Source organism: Oncorhynchus keta, chromosome 19 (assembly GCF_023373465.1).
Source record: "Oncorhynchus keta strain PuntledgeMale-10-30-2019 chromosome 19, Oket_V2, whole genome shotgun sequence".
Taxonomy (NCBI): Eukaryota; Metazoa; Chordata; class Actinopteri; order Salmoniformes; family Salmonidae; genus Oncorhynchus; species Oncorhynchus keta.
In genome coordinates this window covers 84,041,170-84,066,283 of record NC_068439.1, presented here as the reverse complement: position 1 = coordinate 84,066,283, position 25,114 = coordinate 84,041,170, and the positions used below count along the sequence as shown (strand labels likewise).

General features: G+C 43.8%; 1 protein-coding gene and 1 long non-coding RNA gene across 3 annotated transcripts; one reads left to right on the top strand and one right to left on the bottom strand.

Moving 5' to 3' along the window:
• The first annotated feature begins 453 nt into the window (after window positions 1–453).
• LOC118370622 (L-threonine 3-dehydrogenase, mitochondrial) lies at window positions 454–24,895 on the top strand. 2 transcript variants are annotated; one of them, XM_035755692.2, is made up of 9 exons: window positions 454–612; window positions 10,354–10,549; window positions 11,211–11,253; window positions 11,544–11,614; window positions 16,340–16,489; window positions 16,609–16,781; window positions 16,989–17,079; window positions 21,401–21,670; window positions 23,074–24,895. In XM_035755692.2, the coding sequence occupies exons 1-9, from the start codon at window positions 469–471 to the stop codon at window positions 23,211–23,213; spliced, it is 1,278 nt and encodes a 425-aa protein (XP_035611585.1). In that variant the 5' UTR covers window positions 454–468; the 3' UTR covers window positions 23,214–24,895. The 2 variants fall into 2 exon arrangements, with proteins under 2 accessions (XP_035611585.1, XP_035611586.1); XM_035755693.2 differs by lacking the exon at window positions 454–612 and adding an exon at window positions 3,613–3,777.
• Window positions 20,540–21,392, bottom strand: LOC127909563 (uncharacterized). The gene is made up of 3 exons (XR_008071946.1): window positions 21,019–21,392; window positions 20,796–20,928; window positions 20,540–20,706 (listed from the first exon to the last, which is right to left on the bottom strand). It is a non-coding gene; the product is annotated as an uncharacterized LOC127909563 (long non-coding RNA).
• Window positions 24,896–25,114: the final 219 nt, after the last annotated feature.

Below are 25,114 nucleotides of genomic sequence, written 5' to 3'. Positions count from 1 at the left end.
TAAAAAGTGTGTCGCTCTAAATCACTGATTAACCTGTTGCTTTGGAGTCAGGGGCCTAAAGTAGTGCACTATGTAGGGAATAAGGTGCCATAGGGCTCTGGTCTAACGTAGTGCACTATATAGGGAATAGGGCTCTGGTCAACAGTAGTGTCCTATATAGGGAATAGGGCCCTGGTCTAAAGTAGTGCACTATATAGGGAATAGGGCTCTGGTCAACAGTAGTGCACTATTTGGGATGCACTTGGTGTCTTGATTCCTAATTCCCATACCCCTGATGACGGAAAGGGGGTGTGCACCTATCGACCAATCACAAGTCATCTGAGTTATGAGCCTGCTCTCTGGTTACTCGAGTCAGTCCGTGGTCAGCCCTGCCCTGCCTCTCCTCAGATACAAACAAACCTCAAAGTCAAACGAAGGGTGTGGAAAAACCAACATGTTCACACTGTAGGTCGAGTCACAGTGTTTGGAATGCAGACCCCCCCCCCCCACCCCCCGTCTGTGGTGGGAGGTGGCAGAGCTACAGTGGTGTTTGTCAGACCAGGTGACATCCCCAAAAATCAGTCTTCTCACAATAGTGTCACTGCATTCGATGGTGTTCTTCGTAAGTATTATGTAAGTGGCTATATGAGAAGTGTATGATAATAAGGGTGTATTGTATGTATTAATGCTGAGTGTGTAATGTACAGTGTCTATTTTCTATACAGCAGTACCTGTGTTTAAGACAGTTTTCCCCTTGGGACATTTCCTATGTATCATTTACTAAATCGTAATAAACATGAAAAAAAAAAGGTTATGCTACCACGCCTATATTTTGTACCAATTGATAGCAACACAAAAGTATTTTCAGTGAACTGTTGCTTTGTTACAATGTTATGGGATTGTCAAAACAAATAATATATATATATATATAATGTAAGATTCCTTTCCAGAACATTTTTCTGGTAAACAGCTTTCCGGCACCTTAGCGTCATATTCCGTATTCCGTATGTTATCATAATGTTGCTTCATACTCCCACTTGAGGTCAGTTGCCAAATGCCAGCTCTGAGGTAATACATTACCCAGTATACCGGAATAACGTTTCTTACCACAATTACAGAAATCCCTGGTTGACTCAGTATAATTTTATTTTGCAAATAGATTGTGCAAGAAATTGGACTTCCAGACATTTAGAGGAGGAGGTTTTTTTAGTGGCATTTTTTTCTAGTTTTGTCACTTCCTTCTCCCTTTTGTCAATACACACACAATAGTGATGAGCGGCTTGACTCATAAACCCGCAGCGGACGACCTTAACATGTTGTATAAATGTATCATTCTTGTGCAATTTATATCTATAGGCTACATTGAGGTCATTAATTATTTCAGGTGATCTAGTTTAGGTGCATAAACCTAAACGTTAGGGTTTAACTGTACTCCTCGCACCAAATAGCCAACACAGCCAATCGCTAAATGATGCTTTTGGGATCAGCAATGTCGGCTGTGTTGTGTGGTGATTGTGAGGCTGTATTGTGTGGTGATTGTGAGGCAGCAGTGCCGGCTGTGTTGTGTGGTGATTGTGAGGCAGCAGTGCCGGCTGTGTTGTATGGTGATTGTGAGGCTGTATTGTGTGGTGATTGTGAGGCAGCAGTGCCGGCTGTGTTGTGTGGTGATTGTGAGGCAGCAGTGCCGGCTGTGTTGTATGGTGATTGTGAGGCAGCAGTGCCGGCTGTGTTGTGTGGTGATTGTGAGGCAGCAGTGCCGGCTGTGTTGTGTGGTGATTGTGAGGCTGTGTTGTGTGGTGATTGTGAAGCAGCAGTGCCGGCTGTGTTGTGTGGTGATTGTGAGGCAGCAGTGCCGGCTGTGTTGTGTGGTGAGTGTGAGGCAGCAGTGCCGGCTGTGTTGTGTGGTGATTGTGCGGCAGCAGTGCCGGCTGTGTTGTGTGGTGAGTGTGAGGCAGCAGTGCCGGCTGTGTTGTGTGGTGATTGTGCGGCAGCAGTGCCGGCTGTGTTGTGTGGTGAGTGTGAAGCAGCAGTGCCGGCTGTGTTGTGTGGTGATTGTGAGGCAGCAGTGCCGGCTGTGTTGTGTGGTGAGTGTGAGGCAGCAGTGCCGGCTGTGTTGTGTGGTGAGTGTGAGGCAGCAGTGCCGGCTGTGTTGTGTGGTGAGTGTGAGGCAGCAGTGCCGGCTGTGTTGTGTGGTGAGTGTGAGGCAGCAGTGCCGGCTGTGTTGTGTGGTGAGTGTGAGGCAGCAGTGCCGGCTGTGTTGTGTGGTGAGTGTGAGGCAGCAGTGCCGGCTGTGTTGTGTGGTGAGTGTGAAGCAGCAGTGCCGGCTGTGTTGTGTGGTGATTGTGAGGCAGCAGTGCCGGCTGTGTTGTGTGGTGATTGTGAGGCAGCAGTGCCGGCTGTGTTGTATGGTGATTGTGAGGCAGCAGTGCCGGCTGTGTTGTGTGGTGATTGTGAGGCAGCAGTGCCGGCTGTGTTGTGTGGTGATTGTGAGGCAGCAGTGCCGGCTGTGTTGTGGTGATTGTGAGGCAGCAGTGCCGGCTGTGTTGTGGTGATTGTGAGGCAGCAGTGCTGGCTGTGGTGATTGTGAAGCAGCAGTGCCGGCTGTGTTGTGTGGTGATTGTGAGGCAGCAGTGCCGGCTGTGTTGTGGTGATTGTGAAGCAGCAGTGCCGGCTGTGTTGTGTGGTGATTGTGAGGCTCTATACAAATGCAACAGTCACAAGATGGGATTTCAAAATAGGCCTTGTGGCACGTCAAGGGAACTGTATGTAGCCTGCTGTTGAGATGGGTTAAATGGAAACTGAAATCTGGACACTGACTGTAGGTCTAGAACTTCTCACATTACCTTAATAACTTTTGCAGAATGAAGCGTTTCTTGCAGTAAAATGATACTCCAAATGTAGGCTAAATGTGGACCTGGGAACAGGAGCGGTGAAATATGCTGAATTTATTTCTGCATCGTGAGAGAACGCAATAGTCAGTTAGATACAATCTGTAGAGGTGCTGTCTTCGTCATAAAAGCAGATAGTACTTAATATATATATATATATATTAAGTACTATATAATCTTTCCCGTTTTTTTTTTGTTTTTGCGTTATTGTATTTCTCCCCTAAACGTATTTGCACCGCGAAAGATGACCGAGAACTTTACCGATGTCAACTAGATTTAAGCATTTATTCTATCGACCTATTGCATTATTCTGTTGAACAAGGGTTGATTTAGTCTTCTAGGGCAAAAATATAATGACAAAAGATAAGCTGTATGTATCTAATTATAGACAAGTTGACTAACAAAAAGCCTTACAAAATGACGGAAATTATCAGCAGAAACTAAATCGGACAACAACGAAAAATCCTGCACCCCCTGTCAAAAAAATCGTTCTGCCGTGTTTACTGTAGCCTATAGTGCATTTTCTATATTTACGGGTTAGGTTTGAGTGGGGCCTCAGATTTTCACATATCGTCGTTGAGTTGGTGTGCAGGCTCAGTTAATATCCTGACAGAACACAACACTCATTGACGTCATGTGGGTGTGGACTCGGCGCGGCAGTGGGACCGCACCTCCGAGGCTCCGCCAATCCGAGGGGAAACCGGCTTCTCTTGAACCCAGATGGCTTCTGCTGATATATAACGCCTGGTGCTGAGACATAATTTATGAAAACTTACGAGCGTCGTATAGCTTGTCTAGCTGACAGCGAATAGGACGGACCAGCCAAACTTGGGGAGAAGCATACCTAACCAAGGCGCAAAGAAACAAGGAACACTCTTCGAATTTCATAAAGATCCAGACTATTTATTTGGTGAGTAATTATTCATTTTAACGTATTAAGTTAAAGCAGATATGTTGTGTAAACTGAATTGGGGTTTTATTCAAAATTCTTGAAGCAAAATGGACAATTATATGGGACAACATTGAGGTTTTTTTTTATGCTGCCGTAAATTAGAACTTTTATTTTACGAACGTAATATAAATAACTATATTATAGAGACTGTCGCTTATTGTTAATATTTCTCGAAATCAGCACTCTAGTAGAATTAAAACAACTCGATCGATTCAACTGTTGGCACATCTAACCTTCGCTCAAAAAAAAAGTATCCTAAGCAAATAAGACGAAAAGAAGAATAATATATAACACTAATGCTTGAAATTAAAAGCCTGCCAATGTGGTTTATAGCATTTCCGTTACGCGGCCGACACCCGGCCTTTGTTCGGTGTAGGCTTTTCCAATCAGTCCCAGGACACCGTTCATATCAACCAGTGTGAGGAGTTGGACCAAAGCCCGGTAGATGGCGATATTGAGCAGTTTCATCTTACCTTCCAAAGGGAATGTGTGCAGCTTGCTATACATTTATTCCCCATGTGGACCAATCCCTTACATAAAACATTCTCCATTCAACTGCAATGGCATCAATTTCCTCAACTCGATTTAATGGCGAGAAGGCGGGAAAAATAATTGATTGGCTGAAAGTGACATGCAACCAACCCCCTAGTGACTAGCATTACCTACTCCAGCATGGTGGTGGTAAATGGTGTTTCATCAACAAAGTGCACATTTTCCCTGTTTTTGTTGTTGTTGTGTTTGCCTTCTCTCTATTAAATAGAGTAAAGGAGGAAATTGACGCTATAGCCAAGTTATCGTTACTCATTGTGTATTTATTATTACTGGTACCCAGTGTCTATAGCCAAGTTATCGTTACTCATTGTGTATTTATTATTACTGGTGCCCAGTGTCTATAGCCAAGTTATCGTTACTCATTGTGTATTTATTATTACTGGTACCCAGTGTCTATAGCCAAGTTATCGTTACTCATTGTGTATTTATTATTACTGGTACCCAGTGTCTATAGCCAAGTTATCGTTACTCATTGTGTATTTATTATTACTGGTACCCAGTGTCTATAGCCAAGTTATCGTTACTCATTGTGTATTTATTATTACTGGTACCCAGTGTCTATAGCCAAGTTATCGTTACTCATTGTGTATTTATTATTACTGGTACCCAGTGTCTATAGCCAAGTTATCATTACTCATTGTGTATTTATTATTACTGGTACCCAGTGTCTATAGCCAAGTTATCGTTACTCATTGTGTATTTATTATTACTGGTACCCAGTGTCTATAGCCAAGTTATCGTTACTCATTGTGTATTTATTATTACTGGTACCCAGTGTCTATAGCCAAGTTATCGTTACTCATTGTGTATTTATTATTACTGGTACCCAGTGTCTATAGCCAAGTTATCGTTACTCATTGTGTATTTATTATTACTGGTGCCCAGTGTCTATAGCCAAGTTATCGTTACTCATTGTGTATTTATTATTACTGGTACCCAGTGTCTATAGCCAAGTTATCGTTACTCATTGTGTATTTATTATTACTGGTACCCAGTGTCTATAGCCAAGTTATCGTTACTCATTGTGTATTTATTATTACTGGTGCCCAGTGTCTATAGCCAAGTTATCGTTACTCATTGTGTATTTATTATTACTGGTACCCAGTGTCTATAGCCAAGTTATCGTTACTCATTGTGTATTTATTATTACTGGTGCCCAGTGTCTATAGCCAAGTTATCGTTACTCATTGTGTATTTATTATTACTGGTACCCAGTGTCTATAGCCAAGTTATCGTTACTCATTGTGTATTTATTATTACTGGTACCCAGTGTCTATAGCCAAGTTATCGTTACTCATTGTGTATTTATTATTACTGGTACCCAGTGTCTATAGCCAAGTTATCGTTACTCATTGTGTATTTATTATTACTGGTACCCAGTGTCTATAGCCAAGTTATCGTTACTCATTGTGTATTTATTATTACTGGTACCCAGTGTCTATAGCCAAGTTATCGTTACTCATTGTGTATTTATTATTACTGGTACCCAGTGTCTATAGCCAAGTTATCGTTACTCATTGTGTATTTATTATTACATGTATCATTACGTGTTATTCCTTTTCTATTATTCCTCTATTTTCTTTCTCTCTGCGTTGTTGGGAAGGGCCCGTAAATAAGCATTTCACTGTTAGTCTACACCTGTTGTTTACGAAGCATGTGACAAATAAACATTTATTCGAAACTCACGATCTATGGAAACGTAACGGCACTCAGGGCCGGGTGCAACCTTGGTTAAGTAAGAGACAGAAATGAAACACATCCTTCTGTGTTCTAGAAGTTATAGCCTACTTCATAGTGATCCTGAACAACAACAAAACATGGACTGAGCACATGGCAGTAGGTAGAAGGTATGAAGGAATAGGTATGCTCTGTTTAAATACAGTTGAAGTCGGAATTGTAAATACACCTTAGCCAAATACATTTAAAGTTTTTCAGTTCTTCACAATTCCTGACATTTAAATCCTCGTACAAATTCCCTGTTTTAGGTCAGAGAGGATCACCACTTTATTTTAAGAATGTGAAATGTCAGAATAATAGTAGAGAGAATGAATTATTTCAGCTTTTATTTCTTTCATCACATTCCCAGTGGGTCAGAAGTTTACATACACTCAATTAGTATTTGGTAGCATTGCCTTTAAATTGTTTAACTTGGGTCAAATGTTTCGGGTAGCTTTCCACCACATACCCACAATAAATTGGATGAATTTTGGCCTATTCCTCCTGACAGAGCTGATGTAGCTGAGTCAGGTTTTTTTTTTCAGTTCTGCCCACACATTTTCTATAGGATTGAGATCAGGGCTTTGTGATGGCCACTCCAATACCTTGACTTTATCGTCCTTAAGCCAGTTTGCCACAACTTTGGAAGTATGCTTGGGGTCATTGTCCATTTGGAAGACCCATTTGCGACCAAGCTTTTACTTCCTGGCTGATGTCTTGAGATGTTGCTTCAGTATATCCAAATAATTGTCCCCCCTCATGATGCCATCTATTTTGTGAAGTGCACCAGTCCCTCCTGCAGCAAAGCACCCCCACAACATGATGCTGCCACCCCCGTGCTTCACGCTTGGGATGGTGTTCTTTGGCTTGCAAGCCTCCCCTTTTTCCTCCAAACATAACGATTGTCATTATGGCTAAACAGTTCTATTTTTGTTTCATCAGACCAGAGGACATTTCTCCAAAAAGTACGATCTTTGTCCCCGTGTGCAGTTTGCAAGTCATAGTCTGGCTTTTTTATGAGGGTTTTGGAGCAGTGGCTTCTTCCTTGCTGAGTGGCCTTTCAGGTTATGTAGGACTCGTTTTACTGTGGATATAGATACTTTTGTACCTGTTTCCTCCAGCATCTTCACAAGGTCCTTTGCTGTTGTTCTGGGATTGATTTTCACTTTTCGCACCAAAGTACCTTCATTTCTAGGAGACAGAACGCATCTCCTTCCTGAGCTGTATGACGGCTGCGTGGTCCCATGGTGTTTATATTTGCGTGCTAGTCTTTGTCCAGATGAATATGGTACCTTCAGGCGTTTGGAAATTGCTCCCAAGGATGAACCAGACTTGTGGAGGTCTACAATGTTTTCTGAGGTCTTGGCTGATTACCTTTGATTTTCCCATGATGTCACGCAAAGAGGCACTGAGTTTGAAGGTAGGCCTTGAAATACATCCACAGGTATACCTCCAATTGACTCAAATGATGTCAATTAGCCTATAAGTAGCCATGACATCATTAGCCTAAAGCCATGACATAACTTTCTGGAATTTTCCAAGCTGTTTAAAGGCACAGTCAACTTAGTGTATGTGAACTTCTGACCCACTGGAATCTAAAATGCTGAAGTTGTCCATGATGAGATTTGAACACACAACCTTTTGGGTTGCTAGATGTCCTAACCGACTTGCCAAAACTAGATTGTGGAGTGGTTTAAAAACAAGTTTTAATGACTCCAACCTAAGTGTATGTAAACTTTCGACTTGAACTAAAGCCTTAGGCTATAGGAATGCTGCGTTTACATAGCCAGTCCTTGGCTCAACGTGTTCTCAGGGCATTTCGTATTATTCTGTACGTATATCTTTACATTACATTTTGTATGGTAGGCTTTGTATTAATTAGTGAATGTCTGTCATCCTTTCCGTATGATGTGTTACAAATTGCAATTTGTACAGTATGTTTACGAATTTTCTAAATGTACAAATGGTACGAATTGCAAAACGTATAATATGTTATGAAATCCAATTTGTTCTGGCTAATGTTAGATGACTTAAGCTAACGCTAGCTAGCATTAGGGGTTAATGTTAGGGTTTAGGTTAGGGGAAGCCAACATGTTAAATATCTAAAATGCTGAAGTTGTCCGTGATGAGATTTGAACACACAACCTTTTGGGTTGCTAGTGCTTCTCATTGTCTCAATGTGCTAGGCTTGGCTCAACAGACGGAGATGCATGAGGGCGCTAATTTAACCTTGAAAGAGGAATTCATTCAGTGAGTAAAATGAGTGTCAAGGACAATTTATTATTTTGCACTTGCAACTGTGGGGAAAATGAGACCAATCACTACATGACTACACTACACTATATGTTTGAATGTTCTTGGCAGACACAGACCAAATGAACAGTGTTTATTGAATTAGACAAATTAGACTAGGCTAGAGTTAGATACATTACGAGTCCTAGCGGGACGAGAGCGAGTCCTAGCGGGACGAGAGCGAGTCCTAGCGGGACGAGAGCGAGTCCTAGCGGGACGAGAGCGAGTCCTAGCGGGACGAGAGCGAGTCATAGCGGGACGAGAGCGAGTCCTAGCGGGACGAGAGCGAGTCCTAGCGGGACGAGAGCGAGTCCTAGCGGGACGAGAGCGAGTCCTAGCGGGACGAGAGCGAGTCCTAGCGGGACGAGAGCGAGTCATAGCGGGACGAGAGCGAGTCATAGCGGGACGAGAGCGAGTCCTAGCGGGACGAGAGCGAGTATGATTGTAGGCGTGTGAAAACGCTGAACCTGGAAAAAAGATATTGAATGGTCAGTGAACATCACCATTTGAGGCATGTAATTAACTAAATGTATTTAAATTCAGGCTGCAATATGATATCGGTGTATCAATACACCCAGACACTACAAAGATACAGGCATCTTTCCTAATTCAGTAGCCGGAGAAGAATGACACCACTCAGGGATTTCCCCATGGTGACTAAAACACAGTTAGAGTTTAATGGTTGTGATTCCATTTCTATTGTTTTATTACCATTTTCATTGTATTATTTCACTAATCCTGCATGTTGAAGTGGGGGAGGCTGAGATTTCACTGTACCCTGTAATCTCACCTGCAACCCTGTACATGTGACTATTAAACGATCTGACGCTGATAGGAGAAAACTGAGGACGGATCAACAATATTGTAGTTACGGTACTCTAATTGACAAAGTGAAAAGAATGAGGCCTGTACAGAAAATGCATCTCATTCGCAAAAAAAATATGGAGAGGCAATTAACTTTTTGTCCTGAATACGAAGTGTGATGTTTGGGTCAAATCCAATAAAGCACATTACTGAGTAGCACTCTCCGTATATTAAAGCACAGTTGTGGCTGCATCATGTTATGGGTATGCTTGTAATTGTTAAGGACTGGGGAGTTTTTCAGGACAAAAAAATAAACAGAAACATGCAAAATCCTAGAGGAAAACCTGGTTCAGTCTGCTTTCCACCAGACACTGAATGAATTCACCTTTCAGCAGGACAATAAGTTAACCCCCTAAGGTCGATGTCCGCACCCACGCGGAAATCTAAATTATTATTTTTTTAAATCCTCAGCCTTAAATCCGTCAGTTTAAGCTAGATATTTTTTTTTTTCTGTCTCAATCCACCGTATCCGCCTATGTTGCACTTCTGCATCTGCTGTGACAGAGCTAGAGCAGTGTTGGTCAGACCTTGAGACACTCCGAAAATTTGCCTTCTCACAAAATCGTCTGTAGCGTTCGAACGGTTTGGCCTACAGGGTCTCATCTGTGGAAAGATGAGACTCTCACAAACACGATTCCTTATTTTGCTCTAAGACCCCCACAAGCATCTGAAGTCGGCACAGCCGATCTGACAACTTCTGTCTGTAGCGTCCCAACATCTTATTATGTGCAGAGGTGAGACTCTCAGGAACACATACACATGTCAATTGTTTTGCTCTAGGATTTTATGACAGAGATTCCTCTAGTGTAAAGTATTCAGATTGCTTCTGTTTATATTTTTTAATTGAACTTTTATTTATTCAGCCCAATACCTATGCCCGTCTAAGGTCTGATGCTGCAAATTAGCAAAAGAGTGATGGTGGATCAATGCATCTGATTGATGATCCAATATGTTTTAATTGTATCTGTAGCTAGCAAATAAAAACATTTATTATAGGTAATGTATTCTGACCCATGAGTTTGAGTCCTTGACAACAAAAGCATTCTACTTATTTGTAAAATATTCAGGTGAGTGGGGTCCTTACAATGCCCCCCCATCCTCCTCCTTTAGGTGACTGTCAAGATGCCTGTTATTAGAACTCTCAGCAAGGTGGCTAAGCAGGCCCTCCTGAACCCAGGATGTGGCTGTCAGCCAATCACAGTGGCCGTACGGACCATCAGCTTCTCACCTCGCCAGGTCACCTCAGACGCCAGCTTCCACTCCGTGTCCTTCTCCGAGACGGACCACCCCAAGGTTCTCATCACAGGTAAGACCAATCAATGAATCACTCAGTTAAGACCCCCCCCCCGAGAGATCACCTAAAGGAAGAAACATAACACAATGAAATCTCTAATTAATGATTTGGAGAAGCATCTTCCTCTTTCTCAAGCTAGCTGTAGTCTGTGGGACGAACCTCAATAACACAATTTCTCTCTGAATAAGATGAGCTTTGTCTAACTGAACATTAACAAGGATTCTCAAGCAACAGACAGGCATAGCTCTATTTGTGGGAAGCGAACCTTAATTACACATCCTTACAACCTAACACAATAGGACCTCTATCTATGGTTTATCTAAGTAACCTAAATGACACTCCCAAGCAACAGATAGCTGTATTGATGAAGAGGTTGGTTTGTTGTGTGAACAGAACAGCTGTAGGTGTGAAGCTAGGGCCTCTCCTTCTCCGATGTAGCTTCTCTATGCCTGACTTAACCTGATCTCCACGGCAACCCTGTCGTCATGTTGCTGATCTGTAACGATAACGTCTCTAATGTCCTCTAATAGTAATATGTTTTGTCTCTCTCTCTCTCTCTCTCTCTCTCTCTCTCTCTCTCTCTCTCTCTCTCTCTCTCTCTCTCCCTCTCTCTCCCCTCTCTCTCCCCCTCTCTCTCCCTCTCTCTCCCTCTCTCCCTCTCTCCCTCCCTCAGGTGGCCTTGGACAGTTGGGGGTAGGGCTGGCTAAAAGGTTGAGGTAAGACCATTACAGTGTTCTGTAATAGCGTATGCTTGCCCTTCTACAAGTGTTGCTGTGTATTAACAGTATATACATATGGTATACATTCATTTAGGATCAGATTTGGATGCATATTATTAGTACTTAATCTAGGTCCCACTTAAAACAAACTACAATTTATAAAGCCTTTGTATAGCATACATAAAGCCTTCAAAGCCTTTAAAGCCTTCAAAGTCTTTAGGAGGGAATGTTTTAGTCAAGCTTCTTCTTCTTCTTGCGTTTTTAAAATGTAACTTCCTGTTTCACAGGAAGCGGTTTGGAAACAAGAATGTAATCCTGTCAGATATCAGGAAGCCTCCAAGCCACGTTTTCTACAGCGGTGAGTGATACACAATATAACCTCTCAGACGTTATGCACAGTATCAAGCATCTGCTGATCTAGGATCAGTTGTTGCCCTTTAGATCACAGTGAACAACCAAGATTTCTGATCCTAGATCAGCACTCCTACTCCGAGACACTTAAGAGTATTATTCAATTGGTCTGTTGTGAATATGGCGTGACGTCTGTGAGGTGAAACTACAGGCACACAATGGCATGTGTTGAAGTAGGATGGTGGTTTACTGTGCTACTGAAGTCGACCGGTCTGTCTATCTACCGATCTGGCTGTATTTGCATCACACTGGGTTGACGTCAGACTAGGTTGTTCTAGGTTGTTCATTCACCAGACTGTGTAAATATTCTGTTGGCGTCTGATCAGCTCACCAGCTAACGGGCTAAATTACGGCGTTACTAGGGCTGTTTCGGTGACCGTATTTCCACCACACACACACCACACGAGTCATGAAGGCAGTCAAATTCCATTCAATAATTAGGCTTCTCCATGCTCTGATGCTGCTGATGGTCATTAGTAGCCTACTAAACTTGCTAATTGCCTGGTACTCACCACTCTATTGTCCCTCTGACATCAATGGAAATGTATTTGAAAATCAAATTTAAACACTTCATGAGAGCCCATGAGCTCATGTTGCATAACATTTCAATAGGCTATGCAATTGCGGTGATAAAATAGTGTGATGGCCTCTATTAAAAAGAGGAGGATCCCATCAGCGTTCTATAGGCTGACATGGAAAATAAACCACATTTTTTCCCATTGCCCCTGTTTCAGACAGGTGAATCATAATGGTCCATTCTTAATCAAACACATTTCACAATTCATACATATTATTTAGTACATGTAAAGACGAGATTAAATCAAGAATAGTCCGATGGGTGACAATATTAGCCTATCACTTGTGAATTATATATTATCACACATTAATCCGCTTTATAAGGGGTGTAGAGCCTAACTACATACATAAACAGCAGGTGAGTAGGTGAGTTTCAAGTTTGGGGAAGATAATATTGACCATAAAAATTCACCTTTATAATAAAAGCATAACATGCATGATCACATTTGCGTTCGCTTTTGATAATGGTGATTTCCGCTACTGAAAGATTAGCGCTTGAAAGCTTCTACCATGTACCTACTTCTACCTACTGCCATGCACCTACTTCTACCTACTGCCATGTACCTACTTCCACCATGTACCTACCTCTACCTACTGCCATGTACCTACTGCCATGTACCTACTTCTACCTACTGCCATGTACCTACTTCTACCTACTGCCATGTACCTACTTCTACCTACTGCCATGCACCTACTTCTACCTACTGCCATGCACCTACTTCTACCTACTGCCATGTACCTACTTCTACCTACTGCCATGCACCTACTTCTACCATGTACCTACTTCTACCTACTGCCATGTACCTACTTCTACCTAGTGCCATGTACCTACTTCTACCATGTACCTACTTCTACCTACTGCCATGTACCTACTTCTACCATGTACCTACTTCTACCTACTGCCATGTACCTACTTCTACCTAGTGCCATGTACCTACTTCTACCATGTACCTACTTCTACCTACTGCCATGTGAGCATTGCATCACTTATAATATGGAGAAATAGACTAATAGTTTATCAATATTGAAAGCTAAGTGTTTTGATCTGTTGCGTCAGCCACATTGCTAGTGGTTGTATTAATTTGGGCTCTATCACATCCCACAACTGTCCCCGACTATGTTTGTAATATTTATTTCTCTCACAGAATAGAATAGGTCAACTTTTGTACTATGGAGGATAGTAGATTGACATAGACCAGTGCTTTTGCTGTTCGTTAGGCCGACTCATCTTAGTTGGCTGACAAAAAGTAAATGTGGACAGTTCTTCCAATATCTTCAATATGCGCCTCGGAATTTGCTAAGGATGCGTCCCCGACGTGTCTGTCTTCACTTGTAGCCTGTGAGAAAGACCCGAGTCGCATCATGCAACCTTACAATGTATAAGAATCAAAATACCTGTGTCTTTGTTAACCTCTCAACACAGAATAGCTGCATGTGCAACACTCCCTCAAATCGTTTGGAGAAAATCTGTTCGGTTTTATTCACTTTTTTTTTTCAATCGATCAGGACCTAGCATAAGGACAACTCAGAGTATGCTATTGTGTTCTTCTGAAATAACTACATTTTCTTCATATCATGTGTCATGTCTACTCCCTCTCCCCCTCTCTGGCGCTCGTTGTCGCCAGTTTTTTCATTATTATGCACACCTATCACCATCGTTACGCTCACCTGCACCTCACGAGACTCACCTGGGCTCCATCACCTCCTTGATTACCTGTACTATATCTGTCACTCCCTTTGGTTCTTTCCTCAGGCGTTATTGTTTCTGGTTGTATGATTCATGTCTGTACACTACTCATGTTTCTTGTTTTGTTCCATGTTCGTTTATTTACTAAATTCACTCCCTGTACTTGCATCCCGTTTATTAGCGTACAAGTTACAGAATAACGCCTCACCAAAGGGAAGAAACAGTTTGTTTTTTACTGGTGACATCGGGTCCATGGGCCGCTGCCAGAGTTACCAGGGATGCCTCAGCTGGCTCGTCAGGCTTTCAAAACTCAGCTGGCTTGATAGATTCACAAGCCTTGGTTGGCTCGTCAGGCTTCCATTACCGAAGTTACCGGGGATGCCTCAGCTGGCTCGTCAGGCTTTCAAAACTCAGCTGGCTTGATAGGTTCACAAGCCTTGGTTGGCTCGTCAGACTTCCATTACCGAAGTTACCGGGGATGCCTCAGCTGGCTCGTCAGGCTTCCATTACCGAAGTTACCGGGGATGCTTCAGCTAGCTCGTCAGGCTTTCAAAACTCAGCTGGCTTGACAGGTTCGTAAGCCTCAGCCGGCTCGTCAGGTTCCCGTGCCTCAGCCGCCTCGTCAGGCTCCCGTGCCTCAGCCGGCTCGTCAGGCTCCCGTGCCTCAGCCGGCTCGTCAGGTTCCCGCGCCTCAACAGAGATGACAGGCCTGCTCCTGGTCCCCGGGACCAACCCTATGGTCGGCGTCCTGCAGCTGGAACCGCGCATCAGGGACGGGGTGCTGTCAAGTCCACTTCTGGTCCTCGGGACCGTCCCTCTGGTTAGTGTCCTGAGGCAGGAGCCGCGTGTCAGGGAGGGGGTGCTGTCAAGTCTACTTCTGGTCCACGGGACCGTCCCTCTGGTTAGTGTCCTGAGGCAGGAGCCGCGTGTCAGGGAGGGGGTGCTGTCAAGTCTACTTCTGGTCCTCGGGACCGTCCCTCTGGTTAGTGTCCTGAGGCAGGAGCCGCGTGTCAGGGAGGGGGTGCTGTTAAGTCTACTTCTGGTCCTCGGGACCGTCCCTCTGGTTAGTGTCCTGAGGCAGGAGCCGCGTGTCAGGGAGGGGGTGCTGTTAAGTCTACTTCTGGTCCTCGGGACCGTCCCATTGGTTAGTGTCCTGAGGCAGGAGCCGCGTGTCAGGGAGGGGGTGCTGTCAAGTCTACTTCTGGTCCTCGGGACCGTCCCTCTGGTTAGTGTCCTGAGGCAGGAGCCACGTGTCAGGGAGGGGGTGCTGTTAAGTCTACTTCTGGTCCTCGGGACCGTCCCATTGGTTAGTGTCCTGAGGCAGGAGCCGCGTGTCAGGGAGGGGGTGCTGTCAAGTCTACTTCTGGTCCTCGGGACCGTCCCTCTGGTTAGTGTCCTGAGGCTGGAACCACGTGTCAGGGAGGGGTACTGTCACATCTACTCCCTCTCCCTCTCCCTCTCCCCTCTCCCCCTCTCCCCCTCTCCCCCTCTCCCTCTCCGGCGCTACTTTTCACCAGTTTTTTATTAGAGTACACGTTACATCATGCTTAATCAGACCTGACTAAAATAAATAATGGATGTATTGTGTTGGTGTAGACTATATTACATGGATTTATTGTGATGTGTAGGTAGACTATATTACATGGATTTATTGTGAAGGTGTAGACTATATTACATGGATTTATTAGACTTTTTAAAATGTAGATGTACCAAAGGTCTACATCAGTGTCTTGTAGGCTGTGCGTGGAAGCCAGGAGATGCTAAGTGTGTTTATGTTAATTAACGGTAAATTACTGTGAGACCGACAGTTATATTTGCTTGACAATCACCGGCTGAATACATTTTGTGACTGCCACAGCCCTAGTCGTTACAACCAGGAAGGATGCATTAACCTGATTCCCGTTTGGCTAACGTTACATTTATTAATTCATTAATTCAGGAGAATGTAAACTTGTCCGTCGTTTGCTTTAACATTTCTGAAATGTAAATTGAAAAGACATCTGGAGGGTTCCGTAGTTAAAATAGGGAATGATTTGGTTAGTTGTGATATTGATCCTATTGAAAAGCTTCTTGTACAGAACGTCACCAGGAAGTGAATGTGTTTTGAACAGTTCATGAATGGTGATTGATTGGTCAAAACTGTCTACCTCAATGCTTGATGAATGGTGATTGGTTAGTCAATAACCTGTAATGAACTGTCTGCTACATTGACTGATGCAGGGCCAGCTACTACTAAGTAAGTCTATAGGAATTGACCAGGGCACTGTATAACCAACCGTTATCATGAGTACTATAAGTAATTCTCATCCAAAATCCAGAAGACGTTACAATTATACTTGGGGCTTTAAGTGAGACCACTGTTTTATATTGATGCTTGTTGTTTCTATGCTGCTTCCTGTTTCTCCTCAGGCCCCTTCATCTACTCTGACATCCTGGACTATAAGAACCTGCGTGAGATTGTGGTGAACAACCGCATCACGTGGTTGGTCCATTACAGTGCCCTGCTCAGCGCCGTGGGAGAGGCCAACGTATCTCTGGCTCGCGACGTCAACATCACTGGTGAGCAATGGAGAAACTGTCATCTTGGCTCAGCCTAGATCCTTGCCACACCAAAGCTTCCTTTTAACCTGGCCTGGGAGGTGCCCAAAGAGAGTAACTGTGAACTTCCTGTTCCTCAGGGCTCCACAACATCCTGGACATTGCAGCGGAGCACGGCCTGCGTCTGTTCGTCCCCAGCACCATCGGAGCCTTTGGGCCCACCTCACCCCGGAACCCGACCCCTGACCTCTGTGTCCAGAGACCCAGGACCATCTATGGAGTGTCCAAGGTTCACGCAGAGCTCATGGGAGAGGTGAGATAAAAACATATGAATACAGAAGAAATGACCAATCAGCATTCAGCCTCAGTCCAGAACCAGAATCACCTTAATTCCCCATTTACATGTACCAAGAATTTGACCCGGTGAATTCGACCTCTTCAAATCATCTGAAAACATTGGTCTGTAATGTCACTAAAAGTGAAACATCCTAACTCTTATTGCCTGTCATCCTTCCAACAGTACTACCACCACCGCTACGGCCTTGACTTCCGCTGTCTGCGCTACCCAGGAATAATATCTGCTGACTCACAGCCTGGAGGAGGAACGACAGGTGAGTTAGAGAGACACACACCCCCTCCCCACACACACACCAAAGCGGAACACCAGGCTCCTCACTGTCATAACTCTATTTGAGTCCACCCCTCCTGACTTCATCGTGTCGTTGGGGGTTATCTAACAGGGACATGTTGTAGAACGTCTGCCTCCTGACTTCAGCGTGTCGTTGGGGTTTATCTAACAGGGACATGTTGTAGAACGTCTGCCTCCTGACTTCATCGTGTCGTTGGGGGTTATCTAACAGGGACATGTTGTAGAACGTCTGCCTCCTGACTTCAGCGTGTCGTTGGGGTTTATCTAACAGGGACATGTTGTAGAACGTCTGCCTCCTGACTTCATCGTGTCGTTGGGGGTTATCTAACAGGGACATGTTGTAGAACGTCTGCCTCCTGACTTCATCGTGTCGTTGGGGGTTATCTAACAGGGACATGTTGTAGAACGTCTGCCTCCTGACTTCATCGTGTCGTTGGGGGTTATCTAACAGGGACATGTTGTAGAACGTCTGCCTCCTGACTTCATCGTGTCGGGACATTTGTAGAACGGCCTCCTGACTTCATCTAATCTAACAGGGACATGTTGTTCAGAACGTCTGCCTCCTGACTTCATCGTGTCGTTGGGGGTTATCTAACAGGGACATGTTGTAGAACGTCTGCCTCCTGACTTCATCGTGTTGTTGGGGTTTATGTAACGGGGACATGTTGTAGAACGTTATGGTTATGGCCTTCAGCACTTTTAGCCAGGGTGATGATGTGAGAACGTGATGCAGTATGTAACTCATGTCTCAACCCCTGCCCTCCTCGACACACCCCTCCCACCACGCCTGGTAACCTCACTTTGGGACGGGTTGTGGTTGTTGCTTTGGTAACTGTAAGGAAGTTAGTCTTGTCTATGCCAGGATTTACCTGAATGTCCTGTTTCTGCAGCCAGTGTGAGGCAGCTTGATGTACAAGCTAGTAAACCCCCTGGACACAGCCTGGTCTCATACACTAAACGTAACACTGGACACTCAAATTAGTATGACATTACGTTTGGTATGGTTACATAAGACAGATGGTTACTTAAGGCAAAAACGAAAGTAGGGTGGTTGGTATGGGTGGGCGTATAATGTGATCGTTTAGCAACCCGAAGGTTGCAAGTTCGAATCTCATCACAGACAAGTTGAGCTAATTAGCATTTTTTCACCTACTTTCTACTTTGCAACTACTTAGCATGTTAGCTAACTCTTCCCCTATGCCTAACCTTATCCCTTTAACGTAACTCCTAAACTTAACCCTTCTAGCTAACCCTAACCCTAACCCTGTAACCTAAACTTAACCTTAACACGAACCCCTAGCCTAGCTAACGTTAGCCAGCTAGCTAACGTTAGCCACCTAGCTAGATTGCGTAACATGTCATACGTTTCACAAATGTGTAACATATTGTACGCTTTCTGTAAGGTAACAAGATCAGATTGCAGCTCTAACATAGAACACACGTTCTAGCCTGGTGAACAGTTGGGACAATGGGAACACATAACAGCATCTGCAAACAGATGACTGTTACAAGTTAACAGAAAGACCAATATTATTTATAGAATTAGTCTAGGATAACCTAGGATTATCTACACCTGGTGGATTATCTAGACCTGGTGGATTATCTAGACCTGGTGGATTATCTAGACCTGGTGGATTATCTACACCTGGTGGATTATCTTGACCTGGTGGATTATCTACACCTGGTGGATTATCTACACCTGGTGGATTATCTAGACCAGGTGGATTATCTAGACCTGGTGGATTATCTAGACCTGGTGGATTATCTAGACCTGGTGGGTTATCTAGACCTGGTGGATTATCTAGACCTGGTGGATTATCTAGACCTGGTGGGTTATCTAGACCTGGTGGATTATCTAGACCTGGTGGATTATCTTGACCTGGTGGATTATCTACACCTGGTGGATTATCTAGACCTGGTGGGCTATCATGATGCTGTGGGTTATCTAACCTGGTGGGTTAAAACATATGGATTATCTAGACCTGGGCATCATCTAACCTTGGTTATCTAGACCTTGGATTATCTATGGTGGATTATCTAGACCTGATGCATCTAGACCTATGATTTGAAAAGACCTGGTTATCTAGACCTGACTGGATTATCATTCCTGTGATTATCTACATTGTCACTTATCAGACTGACTATTATCTCAATTTAATCTGGTCTTTACATGTAATAAATAATGGTGAAATTAGTTTAGATTGGATTAATGCATCTGTCAGAACAGGGCCAAGGTGGAAGATCTAAATACATTATCAACCATAAGCACTTGAATACAAATGGAGGATTACTTTTCCCTGGTTCATTTCATGCCAGTCAGGTAGACTATACTCCTGTTGTTAAAGAGAAGGCAATGATGCTTAATATTAAGAAAGTTGAAAATATAGATAGTAGGCCTAGCCTATCAGAAAACATATAGACTGATGGGACCCTCCACTGTTTGTCTATGGTCGTAACCCCATTGAAGTGTTGCGCAACCTGACTAATCAAAACATATAGACTTCATTCTGGGCATCAAAATTAATTTGAGTTAGTTGATTGTCTAGAGCATGGCGCATGCAACTATGATTTGATAAAGGGTTGATTCCTCAGGACTGCACATCATTCAATGTATGCACACATCAGACTGTACTATTTGGATAAAATCTGGTCTTTAATGTAATATATTATTAATATTACTAATAGGAACAGGCCAAGTTATATCAAAATACATGTCAACCATAAGCACTTGAATAGCAAATGGAGGACACTTTTCCTGCATGTCAGCTGATCCTATTCACTGGCTCTTATGAAAGTGTTCGATTTGCATTGATGTCAGAGTGGTTAGAGGGACAATAGTGCCCTGAGTACCAGGCCATTAGTGACCTGATGGAGGGATGATAGAGCCCTGAGTACCAGGCCATTAGGACCTGATGGAGGGCTTACAATAGAGCCCTGAGTACCAGGCCATTAGTGACCTGATGGAGGGACAATAGAGCCAACTGAGTACCAGGCCATTAGTGACCTGATGGAGGGACAATAGAGCCCTAGTACCTAGACCATTAGGACCTGATGGAGGGACCACTGTTTGCCCTGAGTACCAGGCCATTGAAGTGATGGAGGGACAATAGAGCAGTTATACCAGGCCATCTAGTGAGTTGATGGAGGGACAATAGAGCCCTGAGTACCAGGCCATTAGGACCTGATGGAGGGACAATAGAGCCCATGACTGTACCAGACCATTAGTGACCTGATGGAGGGACAATATTATTATATTAGTACCATTATATTATTATATTATTATAGGGATTATATTATTATATTATTCCAGGCATTAACCACCTGATGGAGGGACAATAGAGCTCACTGAGTACCAGGCCATTCACTGGCCTGATGAGGGAAGTGTTCCCTGAGTACCAGACCATTAGATGTGATGGAGGGACAATAGAGCCCTGAGTACCAGGCCATTAGTGACCTGATGGAGGGACAATAGAGCCCTGAGTACCAGGCCATTAGTGACCTGATGGAGGGACAATAGAGCCCTGAGTACCAGGCCATTAGTGACCTGATGGAGGGACAATAGAGCCCTGAGTACCAGGCCATTAGTGACCTGATGGAGGGACAATAGAGCCCTGAGTACCAGACCATTAGTGACCTGATGGAGGGACAATAGAGCCCTGAGTACCAGGCCATTCGGACCTGATGGAGGGACAATAGAGCCCTGAGTACCAGGCCATTAGTGACCTGATGGAGGGACAATAGAGCCCTGAGTACCAGGCCATTAGGACCTGATGGAGGGACAATAGAGCCCTGAGTACCAGGCCATTAGGACCTGATGGAGGGACAATAGTGCCCTGGGTACCAGGCCATTAGTGACCTGATGGAGGGACAATAGTGCCCTGGGTACCAGGCCATTAGTGACCTGATGGAGGGACAATAGAGCCCTGAGTACCAGGCCATTAGGACCTGATGGAGGGACAATAGAGCCCTGAGTACCAGGCCATTAGTGACCTGATGGAGGGACAATAGAGCCCTGAGTACCAGGCCATTAGTGACCTGATGGAGGGACAATAGAGCCCTGAGTACCAGACCATTAGGACCTGATGGAGGGACAATAGAGCCCTGAGTACCATACAGTTTTGGAGATACCTAGTTACCATGACTCAACAGTCACGTGGAATTTGACTCGTGACTGTGGTGGTCAACAGCCCTATTTTAGTGTGTATACTCTAAATAGATTGAAAGTCATCAATTACTATGATCAGACCAAACCTATCTAAACCTCTCCTCCTCCCTTTCTCCAGACTACGCGGTAGCCATATTCCATGATGCCGTCAAAACGGGGAAGTTTGAGTGCAACCTGAAGCCAAACACGCGGCTGCCCATGATGTACATCGACGACTGTCTGCGTGCCACCGTGGAGATGATGGAAGCGCCCGCAGACACCCTCTCCATGAGGACCTATAACATCAACGCCATGAGCTTTACCCCTGAAGAGCTGGCTCAGGAGGTCCAGAAGCAGCTGCCGGACCTGGAGGTCACCTACGACATCGACCAAGTCAGACAGGCCATCGGTAAGATCAATCCATTTAATTTATCCTTTATTCAGACTGGTTGGTTGCAAAATCCCTATTTCCTGAAAACCTAGTGGGAGGATTCCTTCCTGATTCTGGCAATCATCCAACTGGGGATTTCTGGGAATTTTGGGAAAAGTTATTCTGATACTGGTGGGTGATACCATTGAGATCGATGAACGAGGGAGCCTTGTCTAAATGCGCCACTGAAGGGTCTTTCGAGATTCTTTTGAACTTCCAAGCATTTATATTTGAGTGAAATGTAGAAACTAGCAACAAAAGTCTCATGTGACAATTTTAGTAACTACTTTACAGCCTTTAGAGTAAGAAGATATTATTTTAGCAGACGCTCTTACCCAGAGAGACTAGCAGACGCTCTTACCCAGAGAGACTAGCAGACGCTCTTACCCAGAGAGACTTAGTCAGTGAGTCATTTAGCAGACACTGTTATCCAGAGAGACTTACAGTCAGTGAGTCATTTAACAGACGCTGTTATCCAGAGTCACTTACAGTTATTGAGTCATTTAACAGACACTCCAATCCAGAGAGACTTACATTCAGTGAGTCATTTAGCAGACACTGTTAACCAGAGAGACTTACAGTCAGTGAGTCATTTAGCAGACACTGTTAACCAGAGAGACTTACAGTCAGTGAGTCATTTAGCTGTTAACCAGTTACAGTCAGTGAGTCATTTAACAGACGCTGTTATCCAGAGTCACTTACAGTTATTGAGTCATTTAACAGACACTCCAATCCAGAGAGACTTACATTCAGTGAGTCATTTAGCAGACACTGTTAACCAGAGAGACTTACAGTCAGTGAGTCATTTAGCAGACACTGTTAACCAGAGAGACTTACAGTCAGTGAGTCATTTAGCAGACACTGTTAACCAGAGAGACTTAGTCAGTGAGTCATTTAGCAGACACTGTTAACCAGAGAGACTTAGTCAGTGAGTCATTTAGCAGACACTGTTAACCAGAGAGACTTAGTCAGTGAGTCATTTAGCAGACACTCCGATCCAGAGAGACTTAGTCAGTGAGTCATTTAGCAGAAGCTCTTACACAGAGAGACTTACAGTCAGTGCATTCTTAAGGAAGCTAAGTGAGACGGACAACCACATATAGTAAGCAAATGTTTCCTCAATAACTAGCTGTCAGCGAAGTCAGTGCCAATAATAAAAGACATTCACATTATGAACACGCCCCCAACATTATGAACACGCCCCCAACATTATGGACACGCCCCCAACATTATGAACACGCCCCCAACATTATGAACACGCCCCCAACATTATGAACGCGCCCCCAACATTATGAACGCGCCCCCAACATTATGAACGCGCCCCCAACATTATGAACACGCCCCCAACAAAACGGATCCTCTTCTCTTCTCTCCCTTTTCAGCTGACAGCTGGCCAATGAACTTTGACGACTCTAACGCGCGGAACGACTGGGGCTGGAAACACGACTACGACCTCCCGGAGCTCGTCCAGACCATGCTCAACTACATCGGCTCAGACTCGCGCATCGCACAGACCAACTGAGGGGCCAGCGGCGTCATGCTGGATCAGTGTTGTTTCTTTGTACATACTGTAAAAAAAAACATTGTTATAGAGGAGGGAGACATGTGGTCTATGAAGACTTGTTAGAGAGGAGGGAGACATGTGGTCTATGAAGACTTGTTAGAGAGGAGGGAGACATGTGGTCTATGAAGACTTGTTAGAGAGGAGGGAGACATGTGGTCTATGAAGACTTGTTAGAGAGGAGGGAGACATGTGGTCTATGAAGACTTGTTAGAGAGGAGGGAGACATGTGGTCTATGAAGACTTGTTAGAGAGGAGGGAGACATGTGGTCTATGAAGACTTGTTAGAGAGGAGGGAGACATGTGGTCTATGAAGACTTGTTAGAGAGGAGGGAGAAACGTGGTCTGGAAAATAGTCAACGTTTTCTCTCTCTCCTCTCTCTGTCTTTCTCTGTCTTTCTCTGTCTTTCTCTGTCTGTTTCCGTCTGTCTCAGTCTATGTGGCAGAACCAGCTACTACAATGTAAAGGTTGGTCGCTCGAGAAATAGACGTTTGACTCTCCCCTTCTGGGAGGTTAGAACACACAGGGTCTGCGAGAACATGTTTAGATGAAACATCTCAGAGAGGTTGACTTGCGCACGGCTATGAATTGTTCACTCTATTGTACCATTGTGACATTTTCAAGGCAAACAATCGGTCAATCTTAAGTGCTTGAACCCTTCTCCTCTCTGTGGTGAGCTATGTAAGGCTATTGTAAAGGGGTTAACGATTGTATAAATGTTTTTGATAAGAGCTGAGAATTCAGGTATCAGAGGGCCTAAATGTATGGCCATAATCACATTAAGTTGAAGTTTTACTAGCATATAAGCATTGTAATTTGATGCAGTTTAGAGTAAAGAGATTGAAACCCTTTAAAAAAATGTTTTATTTTGTATCATTGAACAGTTTTAATATATAACCAGTTTTAATATCGACGTGTGGAAACACACATCGAGTACCAGCTCACATTTTTCTATTATTTTATGTTATTTCAGCTGGGGTTTTTTTTTTTCTCCCACTGATTTCATTCTTGTATGTATTCTGTCTGCTGGTGATAACTGACTGGGAATGATGTTGACTGGGAATGATGTTGACTGGGAATGATGTCGACTGGGAATGATGTCGACTGGGAATGATGTTGAATCAATGTGCTCCTTGCACTGCTTGTATGTAAAGTGTGAATATTCCACAAATGACTCTCAAACGACTCCCTAGATAGTGTCCACCATATTCCTTAAATATTCCCTATACACTATAAAAGGGATTTCCCATTTGGGATGTGTCCTATTTGACTGTTTCCGTTAGTTCGTAAGTGACCTGTCAGGGATGTCCGTTTTCACTCCGTCTGTTCGTCAAAAGGGGTCCATGTGGATGTTATTAAAAAAGGCAAATGGTTTTGTGGTGGTTGTATGTTTTTCTTGTCGGATGCTTTTCGTTGTAAATTAATTCAATGCTTTCTGTGTGTAAGTCTGGAAACAAACGTCTTTCAATCACAAGTCTGCTTTGTCATTACAGTATCTCTTTGCTGTATCCTCTTAATATGACGTGTATTTGTCAGGGACCGTGTTCAACATGCCATTGCACCATCTTTATATAGATTTATATAGTTCATTTTCATCTGTAGTCCAGAAAACAGTCAACATTAAAAGAGCAATACAACCCTACAGTATAATGTTTTCCTCCTCACTGTTACAATGTAAACAGGCTCTTCCTTTAATTTTCCTCCTCACTGTTACAATGTAAACAGACTCTTCCTTTTCACTGCATCACCAGGCATTTACAGGCATTTATTTGATTAACATATGACTGACAATTTGGTTAAATAAAAAAATAAAAAACAACACTGGGTAGCTACTGCGGTGAACCTGAAGCATAAGAAGGGG

What these genes read in the sequence shown, in the direction of transcription:
- LOC118370622 (XM_035755692.2), top strand. Translation starts at nt 469, where the DNA reads ATGCAGACCCCCCCCCCCCACCCCCCGTCTGTGGTGGGAGGTGGCAGA. An exon ending in GTGTTCTTCGTAAGTATTAT is followed by an intron (nt 613 to 10,353) that starts GTAAGTGGCTAT and finishes CTCCTCCTTTAG; the next exon opens with GTGACTGTCAAGATGCCTGT. An exon ending in GCCTGGAGGAGGAACGACAG is followed by an intron (nt 17,080 to 21,400) that starts GTGAGTTAGAGA and finishes CCCTTTCTCCAG; the next exon opens with ACTACGCGGTAGCCATATTC.